This window comes from Corylus avellana, chromosome 3 (genome assembly GCF_965113065.1).
Source record: "Corylus avellana chromosome 3, dhCorAvel1.hap1.2, whole genome shotgun sequence".
Classification (NCBI taxonomy): domain Eukaryota; kingdom Viridiplantae; phylum Streptophyta; class Magnoliopsida; order Fagales; family Betulaceae; genus Corylus; species Corylus avellana.
This window is the reverse complement of record NC_142492.1, coordinates 5,053,668-5,077,324: the sequence shown is the minus strand read 5'-3', so window position 1 is coordinate 5,077,324 and position 23,657 is coordinate 5,053,668. Positions and strand designations below refer to the sequence as shown.

Sequence of the window (23,657 nt, the reverse complement as noted above, 5' to 3'; positions counted from 1 at the left end):
ATGCAGAGTTTTAATTTCTCTCTTTTATTTTGTTTTATTGTTCAAAAAGATGTATATAGGAGAGAGATGAACAGAAAAATGGCTTTCAAAAGAAGGCATCTTCCTGTGTTGTTGAAGCATAGGGGAATCTACTCATTCTTCAATGGCCTTTGTTTGTCTACTGTCAGTTAGTTTCTCTGGAACTCGAAAATTGGGGCTCCTCCACAGTCCACACAGTTAATACCATTGCCGATTAACGATTGCATATGAGAAGAATTTTGAAAAGGACAGAAAACCGTAGGATTCACTTCCTCTGTTTTAGAACATGAAAAATAGGGATGAACAGAGCATCATAAGATTCAATTTTTCACGACTTCAAAAAAAAAAAAAAAAGGTGGTTGTGAGTACAGAGAGAATCCAGGTAGCACGATGAGATTTGCTGTCAATTGATATGTGGGGGAAGATCATATAATAATAATTAAGCCTCACTTCGTTCCAAAAACAGAGGCCACATTCTTTCTTCTTCAAGTAGAGTAAGTAAATTTGTATCTTCTACCAATCCTGGGTACCTGTAAACCTTCTACCAAATCCTGGGCACCCGTTCCTGTAGTAAGTAACCCCCAGGGGACGTACCTGTAAACCTTCTACCAATCCTGGGAACCTGTTCCTGTAGTACCCCCAGGGGACGTAAGGCTTCGGCTGGCTCCTGTGCTGGCGATGAACAAATCAATCGTCACCCAATCCCACCACCCAGAGAAGACACCCCACAACTTCCAACCATCTCATAGTCCCACTTGGTTACAAGCCCACGTTACCGAGCTCGACAATTCATATGATTAGTGAAACCATATATAAATGACAGAATTTGGTTATATTTTAATAATGTGGGACAAAAAAACATATATCACATTGAAGTCCACAATCTCGCCTCCCTCTTATTATCTTTTAAAAACACCAATCATTCCAAGTCGTTTTTGAAGGCCATAAAGACTTGATGATGACAAAAGTTGTTTCACTTTCTTCCACTCTCCGGATGGGATTCCTCCAAAAATCAGAGTGCAGAGAAAAGTAAAAAGTTCTTGAGAGATAGGATCAACAAGGGTTATTTGAGTTTTTTTTTTTTTTTTTTTTTCTAAACAAGGGTTATTTGAGTTTGTCAATATAAAATTAACTCTTATTCGATGTGGGATCTATATATCTTGATTTCTTATATTTAGTTGAAGTAAAAACAAGTAAGATAGCAACCTTAATCTCCCATTGAGCATTAAAAGTGATTACCGACAGCAGAAAAGATGTAAAATGTAATAAAAGATTTTGCATCAAAAAGAAGGGGTTTTGTGGTAGAGATTAACATAAAGTTGTTGAACCCATATCACCCGACCTTTGTAATATGATCCATTTCCTTTGCAGACAATCAAAAGAAAAGGAGAAAAAAGGGTTTATGAAACACAGTCACGTATATCTTTGAAAACGAATTCACGGTTTCGTGCCTTCTTTTTACTTTTACGCTCTGTTTGTTTCGACGTAAATTATTTTATATTTTTATCTAAAAATATTTATTTGAAAAGAATGGATATTTAATGTCCTTTGTTTGCAATCCTGAAAAAATGGTTTGAAAAACTCCTTACTGGATTATGAGGGAGCTTGGAAAGATTGGATATTTTTTAGGTCTAGGTCCGGATATGGAATTTCAGTAACTTGTTTAGACATTCAATTGCATGTTTTTTCTTTTCTTTTGTTGTTGTAACAAAAAACTTGTTATTGGAAGGCCTTGAATGGATTTTAAACCATGTAAAACTCAAACACACGTGTACAGAGTAGAGTGCTAAAAGAGACGTCTCATCTCAAGAGAACTGAAACACTTCAAATACACATATGCACAAGTAATGGCCAAATAATATAGACGAGTTATATTGTGTGTTATGGTTCCAAAAAACAGAGCATGAAGAAGCCAATCCTCCATTATATATCGTTGAGTTATTGCTCAATTAACACGCTATTTCCTTCTCCATTATTGTTTCTCAAATGTAGACGAAAAGCTTATATATTGGGTGTCAACCATTGTTATGCCAATGGAATGCCATATAATTATGAACCTTCACTTCGTTCCAAAAACAGAGCATGAGAGAGGGAGGCCATTCTTTCTTCAAGTTTAATAATAAAAGGTGGTTGTGAGTAGAAGAGGGTGAAACCCAGGTGGCGCGTTGGGATTGGGCATCAATTGATTTGTATCTTCTTCCAATCCAGGCTGTAGTAAGCATATAATAAGCAAATAATAATTGTATATGACTACCCACCCGTGGAGGGTGGGGAATCCCCTGTAACCCACAGCGGACGCGGTGCTACGGCGCTGGCGGCGAACAAATCAATCGTCACCAACAATGCCACACCCAGAGACACCCTTCAACTTCCAACCATCTCATAGTCCCACTTGGTTACAAGCCCACGTTACCGAGCTCGACATTACACATGGTTAGTGAAATAATATATAAACGACAGAATTTGGTTATATTTTAATAATGTGGGACAAAATAAATATCATTCTTTCAGACAGCTAATTCTTTGCTTCAAATTTCAATTTATTTTAACATCAATAGTTTATAGTCACTATTGTATTATGTATCAAATAAAATAAGACCTTTAATCTCCCTTTGAGCACTGACAATAGAATTTTCAAAACATTCTTAATTGATTTCATTGGAGTATCTAACATAAGAAGAGGTAATACCTAATAATTTTTTTTTTTTTTTTTTGTTCATCAACTATTTGATTGGGTATATAACTAATCCATTCTATTGACATAGGAATTTTTGTTATGGGACTTATTTAGTCACATCGATTTGTTCAAATCTCATTTACAATGTGTATATTGATATGTACGAATTTTGTCCCTTGGGCTTGGGCCATATATAGGAATAAGCTAGAACTCGATGAATTCAATTGTTGTTCCGTTTAAACCAAGTCTCAACAAGGAGAGAACCCGAGGAGCTCAGTCGGTAGTCTGTTCGGCCACATCCTAATGAGGTAAAAATTGACTAAAAATTGAGAAACTCGATTGACGTTTGAAATAGAATGAGCTGCCCATATTTTGAGAAAATATTACTTTTTTCGAGAACAAATGACTGTTGAAAGTATGGTAAAATCTTAAGACACTAGAAAAGCTTAAAATCTAGGGTTAAATACCTTTTTATGTGGAACAGGGGGTCAAAGGTATTTAACCATAAATATCAGAAACTCAAAGCATTTTGAGTTTCTGTAATTGCAATCGAGCGCTTCTAGTAAGTGCGATTGATCGCACTAATGGAAACAATAATAAAACTCTCTATAACTGCGATCGATCGCTTTAGTAACTGCAATCGATCGCACTCACAAAACCGTGAGCTGCTACTGATTGTTGAAAAGCAGTTAGAATAGTTAGGAATTAGTTTCCTTTCTGTTAAGTTGGTTGTATATAATAACTTTATTGTTATGTAGTTAGCAATTAGTATATGCTATATATACACTGTAAATGTAAGAAACTGTATTCACTCAATACGAACAAAAAATTCTCTCTCAATTCTTGAGTTTACAGACTTTTCATTTTATTAAGTTTCTGTTCTTGTTATGGTATCAGAGCCCTTCACAAGTTTGTGAAGATTCATCAATGGAGTCTGTTCCATCATCCTCCTCAAGTGGCGTTCCTTCTAACCCTTCTTTAGCTGAATCCAGTCCATTCTTTCACACCAATGCTGATAATGCAGGCATTATGCTGGTGTGCACACCTCTATCTAGAGATAACTACTATTCTTTGAGTCGTTTTATGCTCATGGCTCTCAGTGCTAAGAATAAGATTGGATTTGTCGATGGTACTTTGAGGAAACCAATGAACACAGCTAGTGTTGAGTTTAGAATTTGGACTCACTGCAATTATCTAGTTGCATCATGGATTATGAATTCCACCTCGAAGGAGATTGCAACTTCTCTCATCTACACGACCAATGCTGAAGCTATTTGGTTGGATTTAAAAGAAATGTTTTCACAGAAAAATAGTCCAAGAATTTTTCAATTGCAAAAGTCTCTTTCCACTCAAGACGACATGCCTATAAGTCAATATTTTACTCGTCTTAAGGCATTATGAGATGAATTGAATAATTTCAAACCTCTAGATTTGTGTGATTGTTGTCGTTGTGGAAAGATAAAGAAAACTCTTGATCATCGAAGCTAAGAATATACAATTCAATTCCTAATGGGTTTCAATGACGCGTATTCTCAAATTCGAGGTCAAATTCTTCTTAATGATCCAATTCCTTCTATAACCAAAGGTTTCTCTTTTGATTGTTCAAGAAGAAAAATAGAGAGAGAAAAAAAACATATATCACCCCTCTTATTATCTTTTAAAGAGATCGATGGTTTCCAAGTAACGAGTTATAGAGCGTGGCAGAATTTTGGCGTTTGAATTTGCGAGTCATGAAGGCGCAAAATCAAATCAAAAACATCGATCATTCCAAGTCGTTTTAATTTGAAGGCCATAAAGACTTGATGATGCCAAAAGCTCTTCACTTTCTTCCACTATTCGGATGGTATTCCTCCAAAAAAACAGAGTGCGGAGAAAACTAAAGAGTAAGATCAACAAGGGTTATTTGATGTGGAAACTATATATCTTGATTGCTTATGATCGATGTCCTTTGCAGACAATCAAAAAAAAAAAAAAAAAATGGTAGAAAAAAAGGGTTTATGAAACACAGTCACGTAAATGATACATCTTGGAAAACGAATTCATGGTTTCCTTGCCTTCCTTACACTTTTAGGCTCCGTTTGTTTTGGCGTAAATTATTTTATATTGGAAAATATTTTTATCTAAAAGTATTCTTATGAAAATAATGGATATTTTTTGTCCTTTGTTTGCAATCCTGAAAAATGGTTTGAACAATATTTTTTGGTGTTTGGCTCGTATGAAAAATCTCCAAATATTTCTTATACTTTCATATAATCTGAGGAGCTATAGAGGAAGAGAGAGTGTAAGAATAGAAGGCATTCGGAAGTGGGATTGAGATCCAATGCAATTACATGCTCATACTAATTATTTTGGATAGACAATTGTGAGATGACCCTTATGGGACCTTAATTATTAGTTACCGTTTACCTTCTTCTTGTGGGACCTTAATTATAAGTTATTGTTTTCCTTCTTCTTCTTCTTCTTCTTCTTTTCCCATAAATCTATACTAATTATTAGTTAGTTAATTATTTTTAAGATTTTATTATTTGAGTTAATTAGGTAAATTAATTCGAATCTTAAACAATCTAATCTCGAATTTATATGTTAGTCTTACAGCATGTTTAGATATACATTCGCCACACACATATATATGCACACAAACCCACTCATATACACACAAGTACACATATAATTATATCAACACTCACAATTTCAGTAATTTAAGCTATATTTATTATATTATGAAGAGATTTTTTTTTAAATTTTTTTTTTTTATCCTTATATATACTTAAGATATTATAGTTATAAAATTAAAAATAATGCTAAAATATACTAAAAGTGAAGTTATACAAACTTATACGAGTCGAATCAAATTTATACGAGTTCGACCAACTTAATCTGAGACAAGCCCAAGCTTTTTTGTGAGCAATTATGTTCATTTGCCACCCTACTTGGGGTTAATTTTACAAGAGTTCCCAATTTTTCAAAATGATACACGAAGGCTCCCTATGATAAAAGCAATTAAAGAAAAGCTGATGCACTAGATTTTCCATTTGAGTAATACTATATGTACTACCCATTTACAACACCTCTTACAACTTGTTAACACGTATCAACATGCAATTGGAGCGCATTAGCTAATTTTTTAAAAAATTAATACCCTCCGATCACACGCTAATACAAGCATATCGATAAATTGTAAAAGTGTTGTCCATTACCATTTTTCTTTTCATTCATTTGGAAAACAAAAAACATGTTTTTAGGTCCCACTGCCACATCACGTGTACTTTACCCAAATAAAAACAGAAAATTAAAAATAAAAATAATAATATCAACCATAATCACCACTTTGGAAACCTAATTGGAAAGTAGGTTCTAGGCAATCTGCAAGATTAAATTATGAAAGATTAAAGGGGCACCGCAATTCTTAAGGCAGCCATATGGGAATTCATAAGAATAATAATTTGATTAAAACTCTTCCTCCATTACACAGTCGCATTAAAAAAAAAAAAAAACAAAAAAACAGAAAACAAAATTGCTGGAAAGAGAATAATAATTTAACATCACATGTTACATTAAATGTAGCCATGACACTTGGAGACTGTTCATCTCAATTTCCAGAGCTGTGATTGTCAACTTTTTGACAATCACAGCTCATCATAAATGAATGATACAGAGAGTAGAGCATCGAAATGCAGGTAGAAAACCCACTTGCCATGGATGAGAAACCGGATCTTGCAGGAACTTCCAAGGATAAAGCATGGAGAGATTCTATCTAGTCCATGAAGACTCACCTCCATAATGGCCATAACCATTGGCATCATGGTTATACCTACCAAATCCAACGGTAGCACGATTATGCCTACCAAAACCATTGGCATCACGGTTAAACCTCCCATGTTTCTTCTTCGTCCCCTTCTCTCCCTTTGAGCCATTTTCTTCTTGTCTGACCTTCCCTGCCTCCTGATTATTTTTATTTTTCACCTTCTTACCAGACTTCTCTTTCGAAGAAGCTTTCCTTTTCTTTCCTGAGGAATGTGAACTTTCTCCAACCATACCATTTCCCCGGGGCAGCAGCTCTTCTTCATCTACTTGCCAATTGCACAAAATCCCCTGCTGATCTCCAGACTGATGTAATGGCTCACCAGCTCCAGGAAGCAGGCTGTTAAAGGTCACCTCTCCATTAGACCCTCCTTTGCGCTCCAGCAACACAGGGTCTGGTCTAATTATTGTACCGAGAATGCTTCGGCTGGGGCCCAGGTCCATTATTATCTTAGGATTTGTCAATGTTCTGAAAGCCATTGCAAAAGCTGATCTAATCTGCGAGAGAAGAGTTCTCAATCAGAATCGTAATACGCCAAAAGTGAGTGATATTTTTCTCTTTTCTCGTTTTCTCCTATATATATGCGTGTGTCCTCTCACTGATGCCCAGGGCATAATTACAAAAACAGATAAAAGGACAGAATATATAAACTGTCTGAAACAAAAGGGCTAGATGGATTGTTGCTATATAGTGGGTAAGCTCTAACATTTAAGACTTGCTATAAGAGAGTTAAAAATAAAATTGCTAACTCAAACTTGACATTATAATTCCACGTGTGAACCAAAAAAGCCAAGTTACCCCTCAAATCTGATCAAGATAATTAAGCCCCCATCCTTTATTTTTTTATTTTTGATGAGTAATTAAGTCCCCATCTTTGAGGCTTACAAGTTTCCTGCAACTACAGGTGAATATCTGAACTTAGAAATGTGGCGGGAGAAAGGGTTATGAGGTCACTTGTGGGGATTATCATAATGCCATCCTACCTAATCAGTAGAATTCTTCGACAGCCTGACTGATATCAGGACAATAAAAAATACAAACTGCAACTGTCAAAAGATTGTAGGCCTAAAAGATGCACTTCCTTGCCCGATGTGTCAAGTGATGTTAAACAACACATCTATTCAGAGGTCACGGGGTTTGTATGGCAAAGAGCAATAAACATGAAAAAAGAAATTCACGGTTGGTCAAGGCTCCTATACACAGGAACATATTTCTATCACTTTCTCCAAATTATTGAAAATGTGGCTTATCACCAATCACACCCTGCCAAATAAGTCACAGGAGAACTGCCATCACAACAGAAAGGTGGTGCATTTAAGTGATCTCACCAATCTGCAATTATTGGAGAAATGATGAAAGTTCATGTGCAACAAGGAGACTGATTGCAGGCTAACATTGACATAGTTGTATAGAATCCAGTGAGAAGTTGATCTTTGTCATATTTTTTCTCCTTCATACACATTCAACTTTTCAGATTGCCTAAAATATTTCTGGTAAGAATACTAGAATCCTAACCTGAAATTATATCATATAACAATACAATTCCTAAAACAAGCCATAGAACCAACAAATATTTTATTTTATGCACTCAGCTACAAAAGCAACAAGACCAATATCAGTCAAAAAAAAAAAAAAAAAAAAGGGACATGAAAACCATAGAACAAACCTGGAAATAGTTGAAGGAGTTCTTCCCAATGTCATTCTCAGGTGCCTAAATTTTATAAAAGATAGAAATACAGTCAATTTTTTTTTTTTTTTTTTTTGATAGGTAGAAATACAGTCAATTAAACTACAGATGAAAGCAATGGACTGTATAGGACAAGGGTGACCAGTTTTTTAGTTTATAGTTGTTCTGATCCAGTCACAGTATTCTGCAACCGGGAGCAGAAATGCAAGACTGTCATTTCACAGAAGCAGAAAAATGACTGTCTCAGAAATCATTCTTTGCTAGTCAAATACACTCCGTAACTTTGAAGTCAAAAAAAGGAAAAAGGGCAAATTAGGTTGTAGGTGAGCCCAGTCTTTCCTTGTGCCGGTTTGGGAATTTCAAACAAGCATTAGGACAAACCCATGCAATCAGCCAAAAAGGCAGTGAAAGGTATTATGAAGAAAATCACAACAATTTCCACTCCAGCCAGACTGTCCACTTTTTGGCTATCCACTATGAATTCCCAAACAGTCCCTTACATTAATAACATAAACAAATCAGAATCTGCATGACAACCTGTGGGTCCTCAATTGAGATAAGAAATGGCCGTCCTTTATTTGCAAACCTAATCAGGGGCAGAGAGGGGAAGTCAAAACACAACTTCTTAATCAATTGGCATTGTAACTTAAGAAGGAACAGAAAAGATCTCGTCACCATGAAGGCACAGAATTGAGATTTTACCCTTTGTTACTCTTCAAGAAAAAGGTGCCTGCCCCTTTACAAGATACACCAACATCTGAAGTGTTCAATTTGCGTCCATAGAAATCAAAAAAGTTTACCTATATTCCAAGAGCAAAACATTGAGAGAAACTAGAAATGCATATGGTTCTCTTTCTTTCTTTTTCCTTTTTTTTTGTCCCTGATGTCTTAAATGAAGGTCCAATCCCTAAAATGCAAAGGTCCATGGATTTATACTACATTCTTCTGTTTTAATATTTTTCATACAAGTAACGGCAGCAGAACTATACAAGATGGGATAAAGGGTATGCAGAGCTGACTTGAGTATACAGCAAAAGAACAGGAACCCAAAAAAATTAAAGGACATATATATATGTGTGTGTGTGTGTGTTTCTCTGTATATACATACCAAAAGGACTCCCAAGTTTTGTTCTGGAGATGCTTGGCAGTCAAGGACACTCTATAGCACAGAATGTGGACATAGTCAAAACAACAAAATTATTTAGGGAAAGAAAAAGGAACAGAAAACCACAAAAAGCCATTTAATAAAACTGCATAATGTTGTGCATTAGATAGGAGTTATAGGGGAACAGTGTATATAAATGATTTTCCTGTGGCATGAAATTCATTATATGGTCAACAGAAACAACATAACTAATTGGGAAAAAGAGAGACTAGACAAAAAAAAGACATTTGATCAAAATGCACAATGCACTTACCCCAAATGCTTACTATAAGATTATAAAGAGTAATAAAATGAAATGAAATGAAATAAAAGATATTGAAAGGAATAAGGAAAAAGTTGAGGGCTAATAAATGTATTAAAGATGCGAGAATAGTGATTTTATTTTTTACTTTTTCTTTTGTTTTTGCGTTCAGTTGATCATTAGCTTGATTAGAATAGCTACCCTTTCTTTTTCTCCCATTGACAATTTGACAGGTTTGCTAGATTAGATAGTAGTTAGGAATTTAGAAAAATAGAAAAGTGATAGCTATGGTGGCTGTAGATTTATCTGTCCAGACATAATTTGAATACACAGAAAGAGCGAAGGTGATGGGATGCTTTACCTTGGTAGTGGGTCCCCCACACAAGCTTTCCTTTTTGGTGTAATTGCAATTGCAAGGGCTAGTCTAATATTTCTAATCTAGCAAACCTGTCAATTGGAGAAAAAGAAGGGGTAGCTCTGCTAATCTAGCAAATGATCAAATTGGACGAGAAAAAAAAAAAGAAAGTAAAAAAGCACTATTCTAGCCTCTTTAATGCATTTATTAGCCCTCAACCTTTTGCTTATTCCATTCAACATCTTTTATTCCATTTCATTTCATTTTATTAATCTTGAATCTTATAGTAACGCAAACTTCACCAATAAGGGACCAGTTAAATCATACTTAGAGTGACTTAGCATCACTAAGACAAAATTAAAGTAGAATTTTATCCACTAGCCACAGCAAAACTAGAGGGAATACCAAAAGCCTCTGTCCTTCCCTCACTACTCTTCTTCCAGAAGATGGGAAAATCTCATGGACAGTTTTGTGGAGTAGTAATAATGGTTATTGTTAAATTTTCACTTACCCCAATGCTTATGCTAATAAGAAATGGTGAATTTAATAATATAATAATAATTTAATACTCTTCCTCAGTAAGTAAGGCCTAACATGTAAAATATTTTATCAAAAACTAAGGTAAATAGGTTAGAACTCAGTACCTCTGCTCTGATATCATATTAAATCACAATTCATCCCAAAAGCTTAACTTGATAAAAAGTATTAAATTTAATCATTTAATTAATACTTTAACACTTACCAATTATGATACTTGTTAGAATGCGTACTACAACAATTCAAACAGTTGCATCAAGCATACAGGTTATAGGACTAAAACTGTTGGTAACTTATTCAATTTTTCAATTTCAAGGACTGAACCACTAGGAAATGGTCTCCAAACCATCTCAACCCATATTGGTCGACACAAAACAGCTGAATAATAGTAGGGCACTAATCTCAAAAATTTAAGAAAAATTAATCTCTATATTTGATTTTGATCCATTTAAATTTGATCGTAGCAGAGTAAACCTCAGTCCCGTGCATCGCACCATCGGGAGTTTTCCTAGGTAAATCGCTGGCTTTTCATCGAGGGATGTGACCCCAAGGAATTGTTTGCACCCAAGAGGTATTGAACCTTGGACCTTGAAAGGAGCAAACCTCCAAGACCAAGGCCTTCACCACTTGGGCCAACCCCTTGGGGTTAGGAAAGTGATATTATTAACCTTTTCATCCCAGTTCTCTCATACCAAGACATTTTGTGAGATAAAACTTTGTAAAAGCTACATATAATGAAATCTTTGTCATAATATAGTTAGGGAGGCAAAGTTCATCTACAGGCTGTTATAGTATGGGTTCTTATTAACCCTATATGTTTATTTATTGTCCTTGCATCACACAAATAAACCATAAGTTGTACAGGGATCATCCAGCTGCAAACATCTGTGTGTGCTTTCAAAGCTTGAATATTATTGAAAACTGAAATCAGATTTTAGATTAATTCACCTGCAACATTGCCATGAGCATAGTAAGGAGCGCATAAGAACCTATTCCACCAGAATATACCTGCATACATTAGACAAGTCCTAATTAGGCAGACTGAATTGAAAATTACACGGAAACAATAAAAATTCATACCTCATTCAGTTCCCTTTGTTGTAAAAATACTTTCAATATCAAACACAATGGCCTTAATGGAGGCCACTTTGACACTGCATCCTGAAAAACAGAGCCGCATACAAAGCCATCAATTAGATGCAAATAGCCTCGAGCATAGCATTGTTCAAAAAACCATCTGCCTTCTATCAAGAAATTGCAAATGATGTCATTATAAACATAGCGTCACCAGTGGCAATTAATAAATGGATGTTAGGACCAAAGACATGACATAAAATGCAACCAACCTGAATAAACTCAGCAGCTTTGGGTCCATTTTGCGCATCAAAACTGCAAACCAAGAGAGAAAGATTAATTTACAATGATCATAATCGCAAATGATAGTATCAATTAGTCAAAGTAAAATTTGTCATTGTAGTATGAACACAATGAGAGAGACTGCCACAATCTGAATTATAAAGGCAAGCAAAACATACCAAATTCTCATGTAATTCAATATCAATATGAATAAAATAGATGCTTACTATTGGAACTAGTGAAATTTAACTGTAAATTACCCTACTTAAGAGTCCATAACAGTTTTTTTCTTTGAAGAAATCTCATATCTTTTCCAACAAAAAGTTATAACTCGAACATTGGATAAATCCCATTCCTTGACAATTACCTCAACACACAAACCTCCGCTGGAAAGAATACAACACAAAGGATGTTAAAATTTTGGAAACAGCGCCCTCCTATCCTTTCTTGTCTCTTTTTTATGTAATTACAATTAGAACAAGCTATAGCTAGAGCTAAAACACTTTATTAAACTAAAACTAAACTTTATTTACAATCAACACTAGTATAAAACCCTACTTAACAACCAAACCCATATATGAAGCAATTATAATAAGTAATAACGTTATAACTTCAACTCCAGCACAACGAAGAGATAGGTAAACCTTATATCAAACGCAGTGCCACTTCTCTTTTCAACAAATTTGATAATTGGTACACGAGCCTTCCCAATCACCTGAGATATTAACAAACATTTTAGATAATAAATGTTCATCTTAAACATATTCCATCATCCACAAAGCACACCTGTATGTTTCTTGCCATGCCCCTCCGTGACAATGCCCTAGAAAGAGCCACCAAACCTTTTTGTGGGTTTTCAAGACCTGACCCCAGAATCACAACCTAAAATAGATAGCAGTTAGGCAGATATCTATATTTGGTTGTCTAGGTATAAGACTTCCTTTATCCATATATAGTTTCAAAAACATAGTTTAACTCAGCTTGAGAGCCAGCAGAAGATGATCTATGAACATTTGCCATCTAATTTTAAAACATTAATAGCAACATCATTCTCACTTTCAGGCAGAAGCAATTACTTTCAGCCTGTGAGCTTCCAAAGACAACCTAGTAATTTTTTTATATATATAGGTAAAGAAAATTCATTAAAAGCACAAGAGGCACAACCCAAGTACACAGGATGTATACAAGAGAAAAACACCCATCAAAATCTAGAACGAGGATTTCTCAAAAAATAAAAAAATAAATAAATAAATCTAGAACGAGGAAAGAGACCACAAAATTTACTAAGTGAGAGATATTGAGAAGGGCATGAACAGAGATCCACTCAAAGAGTGATTTAAGAAAATAACAATCCAGTAAAATTAGTTTAAGCTAATGTTTAATGCAGTAACCAAATCAGGGATTTGAAATTGTGGAAAAATACAAATGATGTCAAATTAACCGGATCCAGGCTTTCTTGAATTCAATTGAGTTAACTAAAAAGGCATGCATGAATAGAAGATTACATCCTCCAAGCATGGGACTTAAGAATTCCATGAAGGTACTTGTTTTTTAATTTTGAAAGATACTAGGGAGCAGCATACTTACATCAATATCACTAGTTGGAAGATAGAGCCCTGTCTTGAATGATCCAAAAACTTCTACCTAGAGGGCAACAGTCATAACACAACCTCAGCACATTCCATACTTCTATATAATTGTGTTTGTGAGTGTGTGTGTGTGTGTGCGCGCGTGTGTGTGAGAGAGAGAGAGAGAGAGAGAGAGAGAGAGAAACAGCAAACCAAACACACCTTGCAGTGGGGCCAAATATGTTTGATAACATCAAAGACACATTCTACTGCTGTATTACGACCAGCTTGCTCTTCTGGAGTTGGAGATAGAAAGTTGCAAAAATCCACGATCTCTGTAATATCCAACATAAATCAACAAGTTACATAACTATTTATAATCTAAGAACATAAGCACATTTAGCTCTAAATGTTCAAGAGAGGATGCCAAGCACCCAATACACGAGACCTTGCTTCCCCACCCACCTCCTCTCAGAAGCATATATTCTAAATCAGAAACTAAAAATTCTAATAGCCTATACCGTTTCATTAATTCTACTGTTATACGTAGCTCACATTTTAATGCAACATTAGCGATGGGCCTTTCAAGAACCTCTCTCCCTTCCCTCCTTTTGGGTTTGAGGGCTCCATGGCTTCAGTGGCAAATATTGAAGATATCCAGTTTCCCCTAAAATCAGAACCCATTTAACCAAAGAGCACATATACGCATATGGGAGTGTGACCAATCATTTTTTTGATAAGCAATCAAGATATTATTAACAGCGTAAGGCGCCCCCAAATACACAAGAAATATGCACTAGAAGCCACCTAACTAGTAGGAGTAAAAAGAACATGAAAATTATGATAACTATTGACCAAAGGAGAAACAAAATGTTGTCGCGGAAGCACGACATTGTTCTTTCCGGGAGAGAAATCGAAGGGGCCACCACCTTCCCAACTCAGCGGCAAAAATTTTTGACCCCTGCCCTCCACACTCCTCTAGGAGTACAATGAGAACACGGCGACCACCCACCGTGTGCTCCACCACCTCCAAGAATTGTCCTACTCTGTTAGAGCCTTTCTAGGCAATGAAAGCCCTATTTCCTTCCCTAGATCAACCACCTATGTTTCCTCATGTAGACAAACTAGTTTCTCAATCAACTTTTTTTAGGCAAGCAATGCTAAATTTCCAAACATCATCGTACAGGACAACCCATGTCTTCTCCCAGACAAACACAAGACTAACCCCCCCTTCTGGCACCGATAGATCAAACACTTTAGATTATAAATAAAACTAGCTCATGTATCCCATATCTTCCATTAGCTCCAACCCCAAAAGATAAAAACGTAAGAAATGTGTCGACATGCGCCAACGAGGGAGAACATAAGGTAAAAGTGTCTAACTAATCACAAAGATAAAGTAAAATCATTTCTCTAACCATCTTCTCAAAAATAATTTCTTCGGACAAAGACAATAACATATGCAAGTTCTTCACATTCTTTACTCCTAATCTATATCCATCCCTATAATCAGTGCTAAGGACTCCACCTAGAACAGTAATCATGAAAACCTCAGAAGAGCAAAGAGGCAACTAATAATCATCCTAACAGCATGAGTTTCTATACAAGCAAAATACCAACAATTCAGCACTGAAACTTAACGTCATTCTACTCATTATGACAGTTTCCGGAACCAGATATCAGCTACAAATTACAGCAGATAATTGTGCAATTTTGGAGGATTTGACTCGAATAAAAAATTTGTGGGGGGGCGCGGGGGGGGGTCAGTTGTAGGAGTTTGATTAACGAGGATTGTTGTACGGTATGCGTTTTGCGACCTGAAATTAATCTGAGTAAAGTTCATCAAAAAAAAAAAAAAAAGAAATTTGTGGGGGGGGTGGGAGCACGAAGAGAAACCAAACTAACGTATTGCTACTGAGTTTCTGAGAACAATATACAAAAACTAAGACTTTATTACAAATTACACAAAACCCAAATCCTGTAAGGCACTTTAAACATCGAAAATAAGCTTCTTTATTTACTTTGAACTTTAATCAAAATCTTGAACAAAACAAAATCCAAATTCAGTACCTTTATGGAGCTGAAGCATAGGGCTTTTGAACCTACAATTCCCACGGAACCACCCTCTCTCGAGCGTCGGCGTCGCGGCTTCGCGAGCCGGAGTCTTCGGCTCCGGCTCCGGCGCAGCCGCAATTTGCTCGGAGTCCTCGCCGCCCACCTCGAGAGAGAAGAAATCGGGTGCGGCAGTCTCATGGGAGTCGGGTTTGAGAACGGCGAGAGAGATCTCATTGCGGTATACGGAGTAGGGCTTGAGTTGATCGGATGCTGGGGATTGGCCGGAGGTGGAGAGAGAGAGGGGACATAGGGTTTCGTAGAGAACGGTTTTGGCGTTCTCCTCTTCCATTGGAAGCAATCTGGGGAGTGAGAGTGAGTTTCCACCGAAATTAGGGTTTTGGTTTGGGCGTTTTTTTACTGCACTGTTGGGAATTTACTATTTTTTAAAAAAATTAAGGGATTTTTTTTTTTTTTTTTTTTGGGAGGTGGTTTAATTCATGTGCATCTAAGGCCGTAAACAAGCCGAGCTTGGACGAGCTAAGGCTGTCCATGCTCGGCTCATTTAAAAATTTTACGAGCTCGAGCCGACCTCCAAAATTTAAGCTTGGCTCAGCAAGGAAAATTCCTTGTGCGAGCCGAGCTCAAGTAATTGAGTCGAGTCGGGCGAGCCAAGCTGAGCCGGCTCAACTAATGCAAACTTTTTTTTTTATAAAAAAAAAAAAAAAAATTAACTTAAATGACTCATCTTCCCAATGAGACAAATTAAATTAAATTTAATAATAATAATATATTAGTAAAAACGTTTTACTTTCCGGCCAACAAATGGAGGTCAACTTTGATAAAAAAAAAAAAAGCTATTTATTATATATACAAATTATCTAACTTTTTTTTTCTTTTTTTTTTTTTGTATATTAACCAATTAGCTCTCTATATATATAACTATAAATAGATATACATTATATGACTAAATTATTAATATTTTAACTATATATATTTAGTATTTATGCTACATACTATACTATATAAGCATAAATACTATTTATAAGCTATTTTAATAAGTTATATACTATATAAGCTATTTTAATATATATATATATATATATATATATATATATATATATATATATATATATATATATATGGGTTGCGCTAATAAGCGAGTCGAGCCCCTATACGAGTATGTTCACGAACTTTAAAAGAGCGAGCCGAGTTTTATATGAGTATGTATCGTTTAATAATCGAGTATAATTTCGTGTTCACAAACGACTCATTTAATAATCGAGTCGGGCACGAGCCAAGCTTTATCGAGCCGATCCCGAGCGAGCTCACGGGTAGCTTTGTTCGTTTACAGCCCTATGTGCATCAAACAATTAATTACATTTATGCTTTATTTAGGATTGTGATTTTAAAAATTACGTTTTTGAAATCGTTATTTTTTTAAATTGTAAAGGCATTTGGTAAAACATGTTAAAAAATATTTTTTTATTAAATATTTGTTATGAAAATTTGTAATTTTAGTTTAAATTTGGACTTTTTCAAATAAGTACCCCTAGCCTGGTTATAGAAATTACATATTGTTTTTCATATTTTAAATTAAGTGTTTTTTAAATTACAATGCACCTTACGTTTTGTGATATCTTTTAAAAATACAAATTATTTTTATGAAATCGCAATTCCAAATGCATCAATAGTTTGACTTTTGGTTTACAATATTCATCTACGTAAATGAAACACTACACTTTTTTGGGAATTCTTTTTCAAAGGAACAACTTTCCATTACTCTAATATATGTCTATTTTTAAAAAAAAACATTCAACTCCTTTTTGTCTATATAAAAAAGGCAGAAAATAGGCATGAAAACTATAACTATCGTAGTTGGGTGAAACTCGGCATAACCATAATAGCATATGTCCATTGGGAAAGGCACAATAGATTATAGAAGTATAGACAGTGAGAGCCACAAACACTCTCTTAGTTGAACCATAGTAGCACCTATCTGTTAAAAGGAACACAATACGAGCCTAGACGGTGGAAATTAGTTGAGACTCAACCTAACCGAACCTCATCAAGGTATAAGTTCGAACTCAAAGGCGAATAAGATTAATTGAATCAATAATTTTTATTTCGAGAGTCGATCACTCACCTTAGTACATGCTCAATCACTTCGAAAAATTCTATAAGGTCATTAAATCACCACCAATGATAATTAAAATTTTCAACTGTTAAATATTAGAAGGTCAGAAAAATCAAGTGGTTAAAATCATTATTAAGTACATTGTCATGACATAGTTGATTTCGCATCTAACACATTTGGTTTCTTTTTTTGGGCTTTTTGGGCTTTTTTTTTTACCCTCATATATATATATTTGGTATTTTTATTGCCCTTGGGCCCAATTGCTATAAAAAGAGCCCATATTGAAAAATCAAAAATATTTGACCGAAAATTTACATTTACTTGTATTTTAAAAAAATTTCCTTAAATATTAAATCATAACCGGTTAACCTGCTTTTTTTTTTTTTTTAAAAAAAAAAACATATAAAAAAAACAATCAACACAACATATAAAAAAAAGTTTAGAATTCAGACAACTATCACAACATATAATAATAATACATTAATACTTAAATTGTGTTTATAAGTAACACATTAATTGGTCATTGTTTAATCCAATGTCAATTACTTAATTTGATATTATACGAATCATATCATCATTGTACATTAATAATATGATTCACTTGAAGTCTTGAATAAAGTATTTGAATTGTCATTGAATCATATGATTAAGTATTGATATTATACATTTATATTATTCATATGCATATGTAGACTTATATAGACTTATAACATATATAGACTTATAAATTTATAACATACATTGGAAATAAGTCTCTAAATATTTAATTGTTGTATTAGTATGGATTGGTATACTTATGAGTTATGTCATATTATATATGTATAATTTGTTATTATATAATCAAATGATTTAATGATCAATTGATCATGTGATATAATCATATAAATTATAGTGATAATATATTAATATTTCTCTTTTAGTATATCTGGTAATTTTTGACACAATCTACGAACTTCACACAAACTCAACGTAAAATTAGCGAATTAAGATTGAAGGGTCTAATTCGTTTAATTAAATTAATCGAGTTATGGTTAACTATATAGTGTTATACCTATGTCGCGGTACTACTCGAACCCAACACGTAACATTTAAGATTGACAGTTTTTGACACGATATTTGTAAACTTGACATGAACTCAATATATATGAGCGAGTTAGAATTAAGGGGTGGTTGCAACTCAAGAATTACTTTGGTGCTATCATTCTTTTTAAAAAATGATAGTGATACCACCTTAGAGGGTTGCCCGAAGGGCGCATACTATTGATTGAGAAATGATAAAAATTATTTTCTCAATCATTTTCATATAGTAAATAGTTGAATCTATCATTGAATTTTTATGAGACTCACATAAGTCTACAAATCTAATAATTTATTAATTATATTTGTAAAAAGAGATGGTTGAAAAATGATGTGTAGCGTGCCTCTTATTGATAACAGACTTTGTAGTTGTAGGATTATGGATATGATGGTTTGACATGGTCCAACTAAATCTGCCAACCTTACCTTGACAAAAGTTTACCATAATGTTGGAAACTTTCTCAAGGCTAAACAAAAACACCCATAATAGGAGCATTCACAGCCTATGCAGCTTTGGATTCACAACACACTTCCTTAACCTTCTACATTGTCTTCCTCCCATATCCATCCAATTACACAACATGTCAGAACCTCATGAATCCTTTGTTCCTGAAACTTCTTCCCACTATACACTCTCTCTTGATCTCCCAACTTCCATCACTGTGTGCATCATTCTGATGTTCTTAATCAGCCTTCTTTGTCAGGGTCTCAGTAGGTTTTTCCATTGGCGGTGGCCGGACACAAGACCCGCCAGCTACGATCTCGAACAAGGAGACGGGATTCGTCGGCCGGATACTGTTTCGAATACGTCTCAGCAAGCTGCATTTTATCAGGCTATAATCCAGAACAATATCCGGACGCTTGAAACATTGGACAGCTTTATGCGGGATGTAGGGGAAAAGCGAGGGCAAAGGCTGAGGGCCTCAGAGAAACTGCCACCATTGGTGCGCTATGGAAGCCATGAAATGATGTCGAGTTGTACATGTAGTGATTGTGCCATATGCTTGGAGGATTTTGCAGATGGCGATAAATGTCAAGTTTTTCCAACTTGCAATCATATTTTTCATTCGAATTGCATTGATGTCTGGTTGAAGAAAAAGCTAACTTGTCCTATTTGTCGTAATATATTAGATGTATGACCTGCCATTTTTCACAAGAGATTATTCATGTAAATATAGAAATAAGAAATGAATTGTAAATACCCATATAGCCATTTTTTTTTCCCATTGTTTTTATGTTTTTGGTCGGTTGCTTTATGTATCTTGCAACTCATTTGGAGCATTCTTTTTGCTAGTTTGGGAATAGTACAATGACACTTACCATAGTCCATATGGGCAGAGATTTTGGCCTCGTTCACTACTGTTTTCTGTTTTCAAAACATTTAAAAACTAAAAATAAATAAAAAAAACTTTTTTCACAATTATTAATAAACAATTCAAAATCCTAAACACTTTTCAAAACACAAGGCTTTGTTTGTTGAAAAATGTTCTGTGCACCAAATCTTTTACTAAAAAATTGGTACTAAACTGATGTGAAACTCATTAATTGAAGATGATCAAAACTAATGAATGAGCTCCATATCAGTTTAAATTTTTAATTAGCCTCTTAGCTTCCAAAACCAAGCAATAGTTCATTCTCCTTCTCTCTCTATTTCTCATGCTCTAGGTGGGATGGGTCATGGGTGGCAAGCGCAAGGTCTAGTAGGATTTTCCACTTCGTAAATAACACTTTCCCCTACATTTCTAACCTTTTGGACATGTCGTACAAAAGTATTGCACAAAAATCTCAATCTATAGTTTTAGTAAAGAACTAACAAATTGCATATGATATATATAACTAAAGGATAAGGGCCTTCATTCCATATTTAATTACTTCGACAACAAAGAAAGAAAGAAAGAAAGAAAAGCACTCTACTCCATCAATCAATACATATCCCATATGTAGATATTGTTTCATAAAATTTGGTAACCTTTATGAACAAGTTTTTCTTGATGTACATGTAGCTTCACTTTCATATCATAACTTGCTCTTAGTAGATCTTCTCAAGTTTCAAACCTGTGTAGCATAAACATAAATAACAATTAATGATCAATGATATTGTTTGTATACCATATATACTAGGATGTTAATTTTGAGTGTTTGAGCTTTGCTTACAAATAATATTCAATCTTAATTCTTCCAGCCGTGGGATCAGCAATTACAGAGAAAGCATCTTCAGAAAGAATGATAGTTCCACATCCTCGTGGACAATAATCGACAATTTTAACTGCAACATAGGCTGTCTTACAAGGATGTGGTGCTAGGTTTGTGGCACCAATACACTTTACAAAGTAATATTGCCCACATGCTCCCCTATTCTTCCATATTTCATCACTTGCTGCGGCTATATGATTACCATCATCTTTGTATCCACTACACGCTGAGGCTAGCAAAAGATATTGAAAATTAATCATATAATATAGGGAAAATTACATTTGCCTTCTCAAACAATCACCTAATTCTTAATGTCCCTCTAACTTTAACCCTTTTAGAGTTGCTTTCTTATAATTCTCATTAAAATTTATTAATTGAAGTAAGGGAAAACTTCACTTAAACCCCCTAGATTGTCATCATGTTTACAATGTCTTCCCTAAAGTTCAATTTATCTCAATTTAGTGTATTCATCTTTCAATTGTTTACAATACCTATCTGTTAACTTTTTCCAAAATTCTCCCATTTGTTTTAGGAAAAAAAAAAAAATTTCACAAAGATTAAGGTGTTGGTTCGAATTTAACGGTATTTGCTAGAATACCCATGCTTCAATTTTTTTTAAAAAAATATTTAAATATTTTTTTCTAAAAAAATGGGTATTTTGGAAATTTTGTTGAGATTTAACGGAAAATCCTAACGGATGGGAGACATTGAAAAAAAAATTAAAAGTTTAATACAGTAAATTAAGAGGTTTTGAATTTTAGGAGGACATTGCAAAATTGGTGACAATTTAGGAGATAAGTGAAGTTTCTCCTTAAAATAATGTAACTATTTAAGGTTGGAATCCAAATCCCTTCCATTATACCCATAAATCCAAATAAAAAGGAAAAAGATAAATAAAAAAAAAAAAAAAATCACTTTTACAAACTGAAAATGTTCTAACTTAATATGTGAAAAGATTGTGTTTGAATTTATACCACAAAATCAAAGAGGTCCTTTAAGAATTATCAAACCCCGTAACAATCTAAGCGTGTATATATATATAAAATGATACACACACACACACACACACATATATATATATATAAGCATAATATATATACTTACGAACATAAGGACGTTTGTAGAAGGTGGCAGTTCCAGTTTTCCATTCGGCAGCACACAAAATCGAGGAAAAACATATGATGGTGCAAATTATAATTAGAACTTGGATACTTGCTCCCATTGTTTTTCCCTTACAAATGTCTAAATTAAGATATGCAATTTAATTCATAAGACGAAAGGTTTAATCCATTTTATAAAGGCATCCAAACAAGTCCTATTCATGCATCTCTTTCAAATTTAGTCATCACCAGATGTAAATATGCAACCCAATTCTCACATGAAAGGGTTTTCTAACACTCCCATGTTATATTATACTCCTTCAATTCAACATCATTATTGGATCGTTTTCATGATAAAAGACTTTCATATATAATTTGAAATTAATTTAATACTATTGAGGAATATTATATATAAACAATATCTTAAGACTCGAAATTATATATTGTTTATATGAAATTTATATGAGACCAATGTGATATTGAGCAATTATTATAATTTCAATTCTAAGAAAAAAAAAATAGAAAGTGATCATTGGGTTTTTATTTGTTTACAAAATGGTCCATGGGATGCCATTAAAAAATAAAATAAAAAATTAGTCCTTCTACCAACACTAATGGCATTCTAATACATTTGGTGTGCTAATTGATGACATAGACTATTCATTTACCAACGATCTGACAACATAAACATAAATTTCCAACTTGTCAAGCTTTAGAAAAACAAACGATGGTACGTACAACATACAACGTTGTTATATTATATATATAAACCTTTTCTTCTTTCTTTAAAAATGGATAATTTCACTTAGGACCTCTAAACTACTACGCGTTTTGAGAAAACTTCTTAAATTTTAAAAACTCACAATTCCTGAACTTTCAATTTGATGCAATTGATCTCTCTCCATTGATTTTTATCGTTAAACCCTAACGGAACCCATTAAAAATACAAAATTATTCTTCAATTTTTTAAAAATTTTAATTTGAAATTAAGTATAAATTTGAAAATTTCTAAAAATGTTAGGGGTATAACGGTCATTTTATCACTTTTAAAGTCCAAAAATTGACAGAGAGCATCAAATTGAAAGTTCAGAGAGTTAAATTGATCAAGAGTTTTTAAAATTTAGAAGCTTTTTCCTTTAAAAATGGAGAAAAATTTGCGGGCAGCAATGAGCTAGACAAAAAAATAAATGATCCCATTTCCTCTGATATAAGCCAATTCAACTCTTTGATGCGACTCATTAAAGAAATTGTACCAAGAGTAAGCCATTTCTTCCAAGAAATTATATAAGGACATAATATTGTACAAGGTCGCCCTTGGCATCATATGAAATTGAGGTAAAACATAGAACTTGAATATTTGCTTCTTTTATTTTCCCCTTAGAAATGCCTATATATATATATATATATATATATATAATACAACCCAACAACCCAATTCTCACATGAAAGGGTTATCTAATACTATCATGTTATACTATACTTCCTTTGTTGAACACCATTATTGGATCATTTCCAAGATAAAGAATATGAGGATTTAAATTTTCATTTATCATTATTGAAGATTATCATATGAACAATATATCTTAAGACACAAAATTTGTCATTTCGTGTAATACAATGACTTTCCGTGAAGCGGCTTTTGATTAAATTCATTCACCAAGTCTATTTGGAATGGGCAATGACGTGTCACAT

The 23,657-nt window shown here is 34.0% G+C and overlaps 1 protein-coding gene and 1 pseudogene across 2 annotated transcripts; both read right to left on the bottom strand.

Moving 5' to 3' along the window:
• Positions 1–6,206: 6,206 nt before the first annotated feature.
• LOC132173564 (Nucleotidyltransferase family protein) lies at positions 6,207–15,857 on the bottom strand. 2 transcript variants are annotated; one of them, XM_059585080.2, is made up of 13 exons: positions 15,477–15,857; positions 13,629–13,741; positions 13,426–13,482; positions 12,625–12,720; positions 12,483–12,553; positions 11,829–11,871; positions 11,563–11,643; positions 11,431–11,490; positions 9,293–9,343; positions 8,887–8,984; positions 8,722–8,770; positions 8,164–8,208; positions 6,207–6,994 (listed from the first exon to the last, which is right to left on the bottom strand). In XM_059585080.2, exons 1-13 carry the CDS (start codon positions 15,808–15,810, stop codon positions 6,446–6,448), a joined length of 1,647 nt encoding a protein of 548 aa, XP_059441063.1. In that variant the 5' UTR covers positions 15,811–15,857; the 3' UTR covers positions 6,207–6,445. The 2 variants fall into 2 exon arrangements, with proteins under 2 accessions (XP_059441063.1, XP_059441064.1); XM_059585081.2 differs by lacking the exon at positions 9,293–9,343.
• Positions 15,858–20,822: 4,965 nt separating this feature from the next.
• Positions 20,823–22,087, bottom strand: LOC148586715 (EG45-like domain containing protein pseudogene; annotated as a pseudogene).
• Positions 22,088–23,657: the final 1,570 nt, after the last annotated feature.

What these genes read in the sequence shown, in the direction of transcription:
- LOC132173564 (XM_059585080.2), bottom strand. Translation starts at nt 15,810, where the DNA reads ATGGAAGAGGAGAACGCCAAAACCGTTCTCTACGAAACCCTATGTCCC. An exon ending in TATGCTTCAGCTCCATAAAG is followed by an intron (nt 13,742 to 15,476) that starts GTACTGAATTTG and finishes TGGATATTACAG; the next exon opens with AGATCGTGGATTTTTGCAAC. An exon ending in ATATTTGGCCCCACTGCAAG is followed by an intron (nt 13,483 to 13,628) that starts GTGTGTTTGGTT and finishes GTTGCCCTCTAG; the next exon opens with GTAGAAGTTTTTGGATCATT.